Below are 12,998 nucleotides of genomic sequence, written 5' to 3'. Positions count from 1 at the left end.
TGAGTGTTGAGTGTTGCGTGCTTTCTTGCTGGCAAGCGGCTCGCGACAAGATTTGGCTTTATTAATGGTATAAACAAACAGACTCTCTCCTTATGTCTTTTGTCCAGCTTAATGCCTTACTAGCTAGCTGTTCTTCAATAAGAAGCTTCAGAAGGATCCTGAGTGTTGCGTGCTTTCTTGCTGGCAAGCGGCTCGCGACAAGATTTGGCTTTATTAATGGTATAAACAAACAGACTCTCTCCTTATGTCTTTTGTCCAGCTTAATGCCTTACTAGCTAGCCCTCTGCTGTTCTTCAAGCTTGCTCCTGCCTGGTTCCCTTCAAGGGAGAAGTTGTGGATCCCATGCTTGGCAATGTGATAGAAACAGCAGGACAATTTTCTCTCTGGCTGTTTATTTAAATATAGATTAGAAAATTCAATACTCAACTCAAAGGCTCATAGAATTACTTGGAAATTTGTCATTTTTATGTGTTTCCTAAGAATTTGGGGCCCTACTGAGCAAATTCAGGACCACAAGATAGCTTCTTGTACAAACTGATCTTCACTGGAAAAAATGACTTTGTAGATTAAACAAATATTTATTTCTCACTGGCAGATCATCATACATATTATTTAAAGCAATACCCTATTGCATTTCTTTCCTCTTTAAATTTTGTTAATTTAGGTTTGATTATAAATAGATATAGCTATATGTCCCTAAAGTAAAAGCAACACAGTAAAGTTATAATTACTTTTATCAGTTTCCTTTTATCTTTCCAGTGTTTCGTTATGCAGAACCAAGTAACTAAATCTATACTTCTTTCTTTTGCTTCTGTTCATAAAAGGCAGCATACATGTTTGCAATTCTTCCACTTATACCTTTCAGTAAAGCATGGATTTTAGAGAGCTTCCATAGCAGTACAAGCATTGTCATTCTTTTTAGCACTAAATAGCATTCCATTGTATGGACATAATAGAATATGTCTACTTTACCCATTCCCTCACTGATGAGTGTTGGAAAATTCCCCAATCTTTTGCTACTCTACATGATGCAGCTACATTACAAACATTTTGTATTTTTATGCAAAAGTATTTACAAGATAAATTCTCTAGGTGAGATTTCTGGATGAAAAGCAGATGCATTTGTAATCTTTTAGTTGTCTCCAAATTGCTTCCCATTAGGGTTGCATTATGGAATGGTCTTCCATAATGCAATGTTGTTGACCAAATGGATGAAAATTATTATTTTCATGCAGCTTTATTGTGCATTATCATTGGGAGAATTTCTTTTCCCCTATAATCAAGCACTTTTTCAATTTCTTTTTCTCTAAACCATCTGCTGTTGCCCCTTTTCTATTGGGCGGTTGGGTTATTTTCTTGTTGATTTCGAATACTTCATTGCTTATTAGGGACATTAGCCCTATGATGAGAATCACAAATATTTTCCGCATATTTATCTTTTGATTATGTGTTTATTTTTCCATGCCAATGTGTGCTCAGTTTGACCTTTTTTTTTCCTTCATCTGGATTTTAAGCAGTAGTAGTAGCTTGAAAGGCAGTCAAAGGAAGCACCATCTAGGGGAAAGATATTTAGGACCCTCGATCTTAAACTGTATAGTCATCTGGTGAAAGGAAAATACAGAATCTCCCAACAACTTCAAATATTTCTATCTCTCCAGAAAGAGAAAACAAAAACTGTATCCATGACCATGGGTCCTTGTGATTGTACTGGGATGTTTGCTGGCCTGTCTCTCTGTCTGGCCTCCACAAGTATTTTCTCAATTCCTCTTCCCAAATTGCAATTCCAAGGTCAGCAATGAGAAGTCCGGATAGCTGCCAACATGTGCTCTACTCTGATCCCACATTTGTTCCTGGAAATAGAGGGCACACTTGGCTATCAGTTTGTCTATACCTAGAGCAGTTCCAACTCTTCATAGCTCCTGGTCAGTTCTCTAGAGAACTAGGGCCAGGGTAGACAGGGGCTGCTGCTTCTTGACAAGGTAGCTCCCTTCTATGACAACAACTAGGAGAGGGAGGTCCTATGTGGGGAAACCAGCCTCTTCAGCAAGCAGCCTTGCAAATTCACACCTCTCGAGGAGCTAAGAACGTCATAAAGAAAAGGCAGGCTGAGGAGGGAGCCCCAGTCTAGTCCACACCTCACCACCACTTTGCACAATGGAGGGTGATATCATCTACCTGTCCCTCCAGTTGCCTCAAAGCAGCAGCTGTGCTGGTGGTTACTTCTAGCCTCTAAGGGGCGGGCCCATGGGAGGAGCCCTTTTTGTACAAAGCTGTAACATTGTGGGGACAGGGGGCCACGGTGATTCAATTCTATGGGAAACCTTTACAAAAACCTCTCACCCAGCCCCAGTGTCCACCATTTTTCAATGTTTTTTCCAGGATCACAGAGCCAGGTATGGTTGGATCCAGGATGTACCTGACTTGCTCCTGACTACATGTCAGCCCAAGGCTATCGGTGGACAGGCCCAGGTCTGAACTGGACCTTTCCAGGCAGTTAGAGTACATGCTCAAGAAGAACACTTTGGTGGACCAACAGGAGTCGGGTGTAGGAGATCCCTCTATCCCCACACCAACAAAACCAGGACAAGGTCACTGGGAAGGTGGATTGGAGGTGATGAATACTGCAAAGGACTCCAGAAGAAGCCAGGGATATCCTGGCCTTGAGAGCCATGGTCAGAGGCTTTGGGCTTCTGGCTGCTGTCTAGGCCCACATCCCTCTGATGGGCCTTTAGACAGGGAGTGTTTGCATGGAGAATTTTTTTGTTGTTGTTGTTGAGAAAGGAATACTAGATGGACTCTGCCATGTTCTGTGGTTCCCTGGATCTGACATCAAAATGTTCATCTGTGGAAAGCCTAAAACACAGAAGTGGACAATCCTCATCCCAAGATCCTCCAGACATTTCCAGGCCTTCCTCTCTCCACATTTGAATTTTCTCCTTATCCCGTGTCACTGTGCAAACACAGAAGTTTACTTTGGAGAAGGCACAAGGCTCACGGTTGTAGGTAAGACAACTTCCAGGTTACTTCCCAGGTCTCTCATAGGGCAAAGTGCATCCCCAGTACCCATTTTAGCGTGGCTGTGTCCTGATGTGTCAACTATGACTATACCTTCGGCTCAGGGACCAGGCTCACAGTCATAGGTAAGACTTGGGGTCTCTGGGCTGGATATGACGAGGATGGATTCTGACCTGGGAAATGTGAAAAGGACAGACCTCCTGGGACCCAGTTGAGAGAGAGGCCATCTCATGTTGGAAATAAATTCAAGGGAGGCTCCCTGTGGGGTGAATCCCCCAGGTGGCCCTGAGGTTCTTGGAAAAGTCAGAGCTGAGCTTGGGATGGAGGGAAAAGAGATGGTGCTGTACCCCCAAGTAATCCCCTAACTTGAAGGACCAAGGGAGAATTAACAAGCTGTGACACTTTCTTCCTCACTCTCAGAGATTCTCTGGAGGGTCTTCAGATCTGCTCTGGATCTCACAGTCACCCAAGTTCTCTCCTTTCTCTCCTGTCTGGGTTCTGGGTGAGCTCTGGAAGGACAGGGGCAGTTTGTGGAGCAGGGCCGAGGCTGTGTGTGGGAAGAAGCCCACGAATGCCTGGCCTCTCCTGAAACCCGGCTGTACTTGGCAGCCTGGGAGGTTTTGAAGTGGACCTGGGAGGCTGTGTTCTGGAAGCACCCTCTATTTTGGGGAGGGAAGCCGACTTACAGTTGTAGGTGAGTACGTTGGGTCTGAAGGGCTGGGAACCAGATGAAACCTCCATCTTGGGCACAGTGGTTAAAGCACATTTTCAGCTGGAGGACCCGAATTCTTATCTTGATGTAGCATGGAGGGAACAGTTTCTATTTCCAGTATTTCATGTACTACCTGTGCCAAGCCTGAGGATCCTACCTGGAGGCAGGGAGAGTCAGCTGGAAGAGTTACTGCGCTCACCTTCTGTCTCACTGGCCATTCTACATGGGAAATCCTTGTAACTATTGAGGTTGGGGTGGATTAGTTCCCGGACCACAGCACTTCTGATTGCCCAGTTGCCTGCCCCGCCCCTCTGCTTCCCAGAGGTAAATTTCTAGCAGGAATGGAAAGAGAAAGCAGGCAGCAGGAAAGTAGAAAGGAAAAGTAGCAGGAAGCAGTTTTCCTGCCAGGCTTTAGTATTGTGCAACTAATGAAAAGCTAACTTTTGGCAGCGGAACCAAGCTGTCCGTCTTGGGTAAGTAAAAGGCTTCTTTGGGTATGGGATAGCATCATGTTAGAGTTGCAGAAAGACTCCTGGGAAAAGGCAGGGACTGAGGATAAAGCCGAGCCTGCAGCTCAGAGAATGAAGGTGGGTGAAGTTGTGGCAGGACCAGCTCTGTGAAGGAAGGAAGGGCCCCAACAGCTCCTTTGGAGTTTGCCACCCGCATGCTGTACTGTGGAGCAATCAGGCACAGCACTTCGGAGAGGGGACTCGACTTTCTGTCCTAGGTAAGGTGGGAGACTGGGACAATGGGGCCACTGTTACCAGGAGCCATTCTCCCTTCTTCCAGTGTGATGGGAGGGACTCAGTCACATTTTAATTTATTACTTGGGATTCCTAGCACCTATGTCTGCCTCTCCTTAGGTGAGACTTCGTTAATTGCTCTAATTCTCTCCTCAAGTCTTCAATGCATGATCTGCCTCCTCCCTGCTTTCTTGGTTTATCCTTCCTTCTTATGTGCTCAGATGGATCTAAACCTCTTTCTACTGTCTTTCCCATCCCATGTTGTGTTAGACATTTCCCCAGCTGAATTCCTTTACTCCAGAGTTATGAGTACAAGCTGAGAGAGGTGGCCATCCCAGGCAGAAGTTAGCACTTGGTGTCTGGCTGGAGCCCCAAATGGGTTTTACCATGGCCATCTCCTGCTGTGCTCCTATAATTCACCACTCCACTTTGGAACAGGCACCAGGCTCACTGTGACAGGTAAGGGGGCTCCGTTCGTGTGTGCGTGTAACTGAGTTGATGGCAGTGATCTGGGAAGGGCATTGGGTATAAAGTCAGAGTTGCCCCTCTACACCCAGCCCTGCACTGTCTCCTACCTTCCCCTCAGCTTGTGGACTTTTCCTGCTTGCTCTCCTGCTGGTTGCTTGCAGCTCCCCAGTTGCAGAACTCTATCCTCAACTTTGGGGCTTTATGATTTGGTTGCTCTTCTTTTCATTGTTCTTTGGGCTCTCTCATCTCTGTTTTAGTGGATATGTTGCTTTACTTTCTCTTTTACATCTTCTCTATTTTTCCTTCCTTTTTTTGTTGTTTGTTTGTTTGTTTTGGATTTTTTGAGACAGGATCTCACTATGTAGTTGAGACTGACCTGGAACTCACTATGTAGCCCAGGATCCTCCTGCCTCAGCCTCCTGAATGCTGGATTACAGGTGTGAGCCACCATACCCGCCTTTTCCTTCTCATTTTTACTTGACTTGTGTAGCGCTGATCCTGTCCTGGTGAAGAGCTGTCTTCCAGTTAAATCCCTCCCTGACATCTCCTTTTGACACAGAGCCCTACTGTTGCCCTCATCTTCCTCCTTTCTGCCTCTACCAGACTCTGCCACATTTGTCTTCCTGGGGTGGTTGAGGAAGGCAGTGAGGACCAGGCTGGTGAGATCAGGGTAGCTTGGCGGCTGCTTTTGAGACCAAAGGCACAAGTCCATGTCACAGACTCATAGGAGCTTCCTGGGGAGTCTCTGGGGTGAGCTGTGCTTGGTGGGCATCTGGGGGACAGGTCTGAATAAACTGTGGCAATGGGAAACTTGCATGATCTTAGCAACAGCCAAGTATAAAGAAAAGAAAATAATTAAGAGATCCTATTTTCTCAGACCTCAAGATCTCTGCTGGGTGAGGCACTAATATGAAACCCTAATAAAACTATTACCACTCTTGTGAGGAGGAAGAGAGGCAAGTGGAGTGGGACTAGGAAGGGACGGAGTCCAGAGATAGAGACAAGGCTGAATGAATTGGACACCTAGATCCTATCGGCACCGGGAGCTTGGGCAGACACTGTCTGCAAGTGAGGCCACATGGCAAGGAGTTGGATGAAAAGTGTAATTACTCAATTCAAAGGCCTGAACTCAAGAGTCTGGGGCTGGGGAAGGCTGACGGTGGAGTTCATAAAATTTGAAAAGTGATTTAAATTGTCTTAGTCTCTCTAAGCACATAAAATGGAATGGGCCAATTTATGTGAAAATCCTTTCTAACGAATTCACCTTAGTGTGATGACTTTCATTCCTGTCGTTTATCATTGCTGTGTCAGGGTTTGCTTTTTTCCATGCTCATGTCTCAGTTTTCCCATCCACATCATTTCTCAAGTTTGAAAAAAGTGGAGACATCTTCACTTACCATATTTCTGTACCAAAATCCCATGCCTATGTTCAGAGCAGTGTGGAGTAGAGAAGACTGTAACTCTGGCAAAAGGAAGGTTCTCTGAAGGATGGATGTGATCTTTCCACTCTCGCTCGTCTTCAGATGAAGTCATCTTTTCAAGTAATCCCAGAAATTATTTTCTTCCCCTCTTCCAAGCATATGAAAGGGCCAAGAGATTCCCAGTGTGAACCCTTTTGTGAAACAGCATTGGACTTTGTGATTTGTTTAGGTCACAAAGTAGTTTTGACTACTTTAAAGAATATGAAGTTTGGCTAGGTTTCCAAACCTGACTAGGGAGGCCTGTAAGCTTTGGGAAAAATGAAAGGGTTCAACCTATGAAGAGAATCAAATTATATCCATGCTGGGCAGATTACCACAGCTACCCTGAACCCAGGGTAGGAGTGAAACATTAGATAGGACATCACCCAGAGGCAAGCCGGATCTTCAATGCAGGTCACATGTGAAAATCAAGAACGGAGCATGGTAATCAGAAAAATAGACTCAATGTAATGGGAAAAGTGTCTCTTCTAGGCAAGAAAAGTTGATTCTAATTGGTATGACTCAAACAGATTATCACTTTGCCCCAAAAAGGAAAAGGATAATCAGAAAACAATTTAGTTCCTATGATCACGCTGCTAAAAAATGGTTCTATCACAAAACTAAGCTCATTCAACTCTACCATGACTGCTTCTGTCTAAAAGATTAGATAACCTCCCACCAAGCAAGACTGAAAGAGAAAGAGATACATTCTTTCAATAGATGAGATATTGCAGCATATGAAATATTGCAGTGAAAGTCAAGAAACTTAGGACAGATGCCACCTTAAGGAGATAAAAAAGTAGACAATGTATATCTATGGGACACTACAGTGGCAATGTTGAGGGAGAAAACAGAGAGCAAAACAATGACCCTAAACCACACAGGATGTACTGCGGCATAGCTTCCCTGTATCTTGATGCCTTCCCAGCCCACACACATACACAGCTCCTTTCAGACCCAGCCAGCTCTGAGAGAAGCCCTGTTCCCAACCTCTCTTCACTCTGCAGAAAACCTGGACAGGGTGAATCCACCCAAAGTGTCTGTGTTTGAGCCATCAGAAGCAGAGATCGGCCAGAAGAAGAAGGCCACGCTCGTGTGCCTGGCCACAGGCTTCTACCCCGACCACGTGGAGCTGAGCTGGTGGGTGAACGAGAAGGAGACCCGCAGTGGGGTGAGCACGGACCCTCAGCCCTACAAGGAGCTTCCTGGCAACCCAAACTCCAGCTACTGCCTCAGCAGCCGCCTGAGGGTCTCAGCTGCCTTCTGGCACAACCCCCGCAACCACTTCCGCTGCCAAGTCCAGTTTTTCGGGCTCTCGAATGATGACCCCTGGGACCAGAAGGACCGGGCCAGACCTGTCACCCAGAATGTCAGCGCTGAAGTTTGGGGCAGAGCAGGTGAGTGGTGCTGGAGAAGCCAATGAGGAGACTGAGCTGGAAGATCACCAGAGGGAGATGGAAAGATTCAGGTAGAAAGACTAGATAGGAAACAAAAAGGGGATAGGGGACTAAGGCCCATTATGAAGATGATTCTGGACACATCTGGCTAATTCCTCAACCCACAGCCTTGATCTAGGGACCTCCTTCCATGTGACTTGGGTAGCCCAGCATCTCAGTAGAACCCTTGTCCCCTCTAGTGCTGCATTTGCCGAGATGTCAAGGGAATGGTTGACATTGGCATGATACAAGAAAAATGATACTCTGGGCCTGCCAGTGTGTGCAAACCCCAAGGATGCCTTAATTTTGAATCTGGGTAAGAAGATGAGGTCTCTCACCAATTTCTCTCTCTTCTTTCTTTCAGATTGTGGATTCACTTCTGGTAAGTGAGCCTCTTTTCTCTCCATCCCTTGTGGTTTTAGCTAAAGAGCCAGGGCACCAGGGTTGATAGAGGCCAGAGACAACTGCTCACAGGTATTGACCTGCTCTCACTTCCTTTCATCAGTGTCCTATCAGCAAGGGGTCCTGTCTGCCACCATCCTCTATGAGATCCTGCTGGGGAAGGCCACCCTGTATGCTGTGCTGGTCAGTGCCCTTGTGCTGATGGCCATGGTAAGAGGAAGGCAGGAGGGATAGGGAGGTTACAAGTGACACACAACACTCAACAACTCAAAGCCTAGAGCACAGAGATGCTTTCAAAACCAGAAGTGGTCAGGATAAAAGGTGGGAGTTTTACTTATGTGCCTTAAAAGACAAGCTTCCTCTCTTGAGGATTACAGTGGAAAGGTTATGGTGGGGAGGAGGAGCTATGGTCACCCAAATTCCCAATGCATATCATTAAGAGCCCTATAATTTCTGTGGTCAGTTGGTCCTGCTTATTCCTCCCAATTCCCACCACTCATGCCTCTTCTGCAGGTTAAGAAAAAGCATTCCTGAGCCTACTTTGAACATAGAAGCAGAGACTTCCAACTCATTACGGTGTCTGCATGGATTCTCCTTCTGCCAGTGCTTCTGAAGAGTTTATTTCATTTCTCTACTCATTCTAGTTCTACCCCACTAAACTCAAACACACCTGCATGTTCAGCCATCAGGCTGAAGTATCCCTACCCCAGGAGAATCCCAGAGTGTCTGGATGATGGAATCAATAAACACGCCTTGGTCTGCCTGACTGACTTGTGAATGTCTAGACATCACTTCTTTTCTGTGTCCAGACTCCCTGTGATCTGGCTTTTCAGTCAGGATAGAAACAAGAAGTATTTAAAGTTGATACAGTCCCCTCAGGTAAGAAAAGTCAGAAGCAAATTAAATGCAGAGCGTAGAGATGGGAAGAGATGGGAAGGTAGAAAAGGGAGATGTATTTCTAGAAAGTCTTGAAATACTGAAGTTCTGAGAACAGGAATTTTCTGTCTGCCCTGCAGAAAAGTTGTTCTGAGGCACAGCTGATCTACACAAAAGTATGAACCTACTAACTAGTATGTCCCATGGCTAACAAGCCTTGTTTTCCCATATGCATTCCTTTTAACACCTTCCTGAGCACTCCAGCCTCCAATTGTTTACCAAACAGCTTTCCCAGCTAAAAGGAAGAGAATGCACTAACTTGCAAACTTATTTTCAATAGAATATGCATCTTGCATTTTAAGTTACAGATCTGTTGACAAATTTCTGTCCAGTGAATTAGAAGGGTGTGGAAATGTGCTCTGAATGCTCCTGGAAGGATAGAAAATGAAGTTTCTTAAAACCAAAAATCAGTGTGCTATTTCTACTAGAAATTCATCAGAAGCTCTCTGCTGTTTCATTGTCACCATGGTGACATAATCCCAAGCACAGAGACCCGATGATGAACTCTACCTCATTATTCCATGTTCACTCCATTCTTCCCATTCCTAAACCCCAGAGGTTCTTGCTTGCAAGCCATTATGTGCATGTTATACCTGCTTTATCTGGAATAACACAGTATTCTTCTTTCCCTGGTATCTTCTGCTTGCCTTGAACACCTGCCCTTCCAAAAAGTCTTCTCTGACCCTTTATTGCCCTATTCCCCACCTCTTACTCCCTGAAACTGTATTAAATTCAAAATTAAAATTTAAATCCTTATATTTTGCTATCATGGGTGCCTTGTGCACATGCCCTTCAAGACACTTGTCCCACGTGATGGAAGACACCTCTTTACCTGTTCTGTGCCTCTGGTTGACACTAAGGACATCATAACAAGGAGGTGATTATGAGAGTCCTCCCTATAGTATTGCATGACTATAGACATCAAGCAGGTATAATATCTAAGTGGCCCAACTCAGGAGCTTCATCACCTTCAGGCCTTCCTGAAATAGCCATCGACACATCTTCTAGTGTACTGACTTACACACACATACATATTTTCATACATGTACATACACTAACCCACTCATTACACACGTAGCATTGCAATGTATTGCTACTGGCCTCCAAGAAATAAAGATACCCAAATCACTGTCCCAAGCAGCTTACACTGGCATAAAGGGAAGAAGTCATGGTCAGAAAGGGCTGAAATACAAGACAATGCTCTGAAATAGCAGCATGCGCTGTCTACCAAAATGCAGTCAAGGACAAGCCCTCCATTTCTGACTGGGATAATCAGGGAAGTGTCTGAGGAGGTGGTTGGTAAACCCTTCAAGAAAAGAATTAGTCTCCGTTATCCACTATAGAATGTGGTTGTGTCAACTAGGGGCATGAACAGAAGCCCGAATAACATGATCAGGTCCTTGGGGGGCACAGTCTTTCAGCTGGCTGCAAGACTGAGAGGTAGGAATCACCAAAACCAAGGCCAAAGAGGCAGGGTGGTGGTATGTGCACACAGGGAACCAGCACATAGCCTGACGTGTAGAAGGTCTTCACTAAACACTTCTGAGGTGACTGAATGAGGAATTGGGAAGTTGTCCAGGAAGCAGTGGAAATGATGGTGCTTCCTGAGCCCTGTGTCCTTGAGCCCTCAGTTTGTACTACCTGCTCTGTGGATTCCCCTTTTAAAGCTATCTTTTTGCCCCTTGCTCCGCCCCCTGCCATCACTATAAATGCCAATCTGAGCAGGTGAGCTCAGAGAGCCCCAGAAGGGAAACCCAGTGACATTGGGGTCTCCTCGGGGTGGTGGCTGTTCCCAGGAGGGGAGCTCTCATCCCTTACCCACCACCACTGTGACTACTTTTCCGCAAGCTCCTCACCACGTCAAATTTACCCTGCCTTGGTGTTTCCCAAAGCCCCACTCAGTCAAACTAACCTCTGCCACCTGCACTTCCTGCCCCTGCCTGCTGTTTGGGGAGGGGAAGCAGCGGGGAGCAAACGTTTTTGTATCACTGTATAACATTGTGAGGACTGGGGGGGGGCACAATGATTCAAGTAGAGGAAGTGCTTTTACAAAAAGCCCTGCCCCACAACAAGTGCCTTCCCAGACCAAGGGATGCAACCACCAGATGGTGAGACCTCTGTGGGGCTAGATCCTGCCCAGTCCTGCCTGGGTCTGTACTCATTGAATACCTGTGCATCTCCCAGACAGCTTTCCAGGGACGGGAAGGCCAAAGTTGCAAATGGGATCACCAGTCAGCATTTTTCATTAAACTTGCCCTTGACATACTTCCTGCCCCTGCCTGCTGTTTGGGGAGGGGAAGCAGCGGGGAGCAAACGTTTTTGTATCACAGTATAACATTGTGAGGACTGGGGGGGGGCACAATGATTCAAGTAGGGGAAGTGCTTTTACAAAAAGCCCTGCCCCACAACAAGTGCCTTCCCAGACCAAGGGATGCAACCACCAGATAGTGAGACCTCTGTGGGGCTAGATCCTGCCCAGTCCTGCCTGGGTCTGTACTCATTGAATACCTGTGCATCTCCCAGACAGCTTTCCAGGGACGGGAAGGCCAAAGTTGCAAATGGGATCACCAGTCAGCATTTTTCATTAAACTTGCCCTTGACAAAGCACTTGTGCATACATCACACATTAAAAATTCATTAAAAGAAAAAAGTGTGGGAAAGACAACCCATCTTTCCCATGAAGAAACTGAGGTCACAGAAGTTACAGGTAGAATAAGTAATAAGAAATAGGGTCCAACCTGCAAGACTTCCCAACTGCAGGCTTAATAAGAAATAGGGTCCAACCTTCAAGACTTCCCAACTGCAGGCTACAGTCACCATCCACACCCCTTTGGACTTCAAGTCCACTGCATCGTCCCTATGCCAAGTTGATTCTCCTCTGCAAATTGGGGATGATCTTGTACAATGCCCAGATTACTATGTCCAGCTAATTCTGGAAGTGGGAAGAGACCAGCCCAGGAAGCAGAGGGAGGGTGCGCCCTTTCTGCACTGGGGGAAGTGGGGAAGGAGGAGGAATTCTAGGCAGCCCCTTCCTGCTGTGCTACTATGCTGAGCAGTTCTTTGGACCAGGGACGTGGCTCACGGTGTTAGGTAAGACAGAGCCTTCCACCCGCAGTGGGAAGGAGGGTGGGCCTCTCAGGTAGACCCCCTGAATCCTGGCCTTGGGGAAAAGGGTGATCGCTGGGCCACACAGGGCCCTTTATGGAGTTTGCGATAGGATCCCCAGGGGTGTGTGAACACCGGGCAGCTGTATTTTGGAGAAGGCTCCAAGCTAACCGTTCTAGGTAAGGATGGCAGCTGGGGGCTGCAGATGGGTGGGTCCTGGAGGGTGGGCAGCCGCTCAGTGTGCCTTTGGGACCGTGCTGAAGGTCTCTGCTCTGCACCTGAGCCAGGGAGCCCCGGTCCCGGGGCTGGGAGAGCTATGGAGCACTCAGGTCGGTAGGGACCCTACTGGGTCCGGGACAGTAAGAGTGGGCAAAACCGGTTTTTGTCCTGGGCTGGAATGCTGTGATCACAGACACGCAGTATTTCGGCCCAGGAACCCGGCTGACCGTGCAGGGTAAGCTGGACGCACGGAGGATTTGGGAGAAGTAGGAGTGTGGGCGCTCAGGGACCCGCGGGATGTGCACGGCCTAGCCAATTTTTGTGCTGCGTCCGGGTGCTGTGGGCCAAAACACTCAGCACTTCGGTGCGGGCACCCGACTATTGGTTGTAGGTAAGCGGGGACAAGAGCGAGTTTTTGTGTGGGGCTGAGGGGCCGTGAACCAAGAGACCCAGTACTTCGGGCCAGGCACGCGGCTCACGGTGCTAGGTGAGTGCGGGGCGG

At 47.0% G+C, this 12,998-nt stretch overlaps 2 gene segments (V, D, J or C); both read left to right on the top strand.

The window, feature by feature from the left end:
* LOC104850643 overlaps positions 1 to 8,995 on the top strand; it is a 39,534-nt gene extending 30,539 nt beyond the window's left edge. Inside the window, 5 exon segments of the C gene segment in view lie at positions 3,073 to 3,140; positions 7,406 to 7,795; positions 8,199 to 8,216; positions 8,340 to 8,446; positions 8,750 to 8,995. Of these exon segments, the coding sequence occupies positions 3,073 to 3,140; positions 7,406 to 7,795; positions 8,199 to 8,216; positions 8,340 to 8,446; positions 8,750 to 8,770 (604 nt within the window).
* A 3,467-nt stretch (positions 8,996 to 12,462) lies between these two features.
* LOC104850665 overlaps positions 12,463 to 12,998 on the top strand; it is a 5,244-nt gene continuing 4,708 nt past the window's right edge. The window contains 1 exon segment of the C gene segment in view: positions 12,463 to 12,606. Within this exon segment, the coding sequence occupies positions 12,463 to 12,606 (144 nt within the window).

Source organism: Fukomys damarensis, unplaced genomic scaffold, assembly GCF_012274545.1.
Source record: "Fukomys damarensis isolate Sample0158 unplaced genomic scaffold, DMR_v1.0_HiC HiC_scaffold_16, whole genome shotgun sequence".
NCBI classification, from domain to species: domain Eukaryota; kingdom Metazoa; phylum Chordata; class Mammalia; order Rodentia; family Bathyergidae; genus Fukomys; species Fukomys damarensis.
The sequence above is the reverse complement of the archived record's forward strand: the minus strand, read 5'-3'. Positions and strand labels throughout refer to the sequence as shown.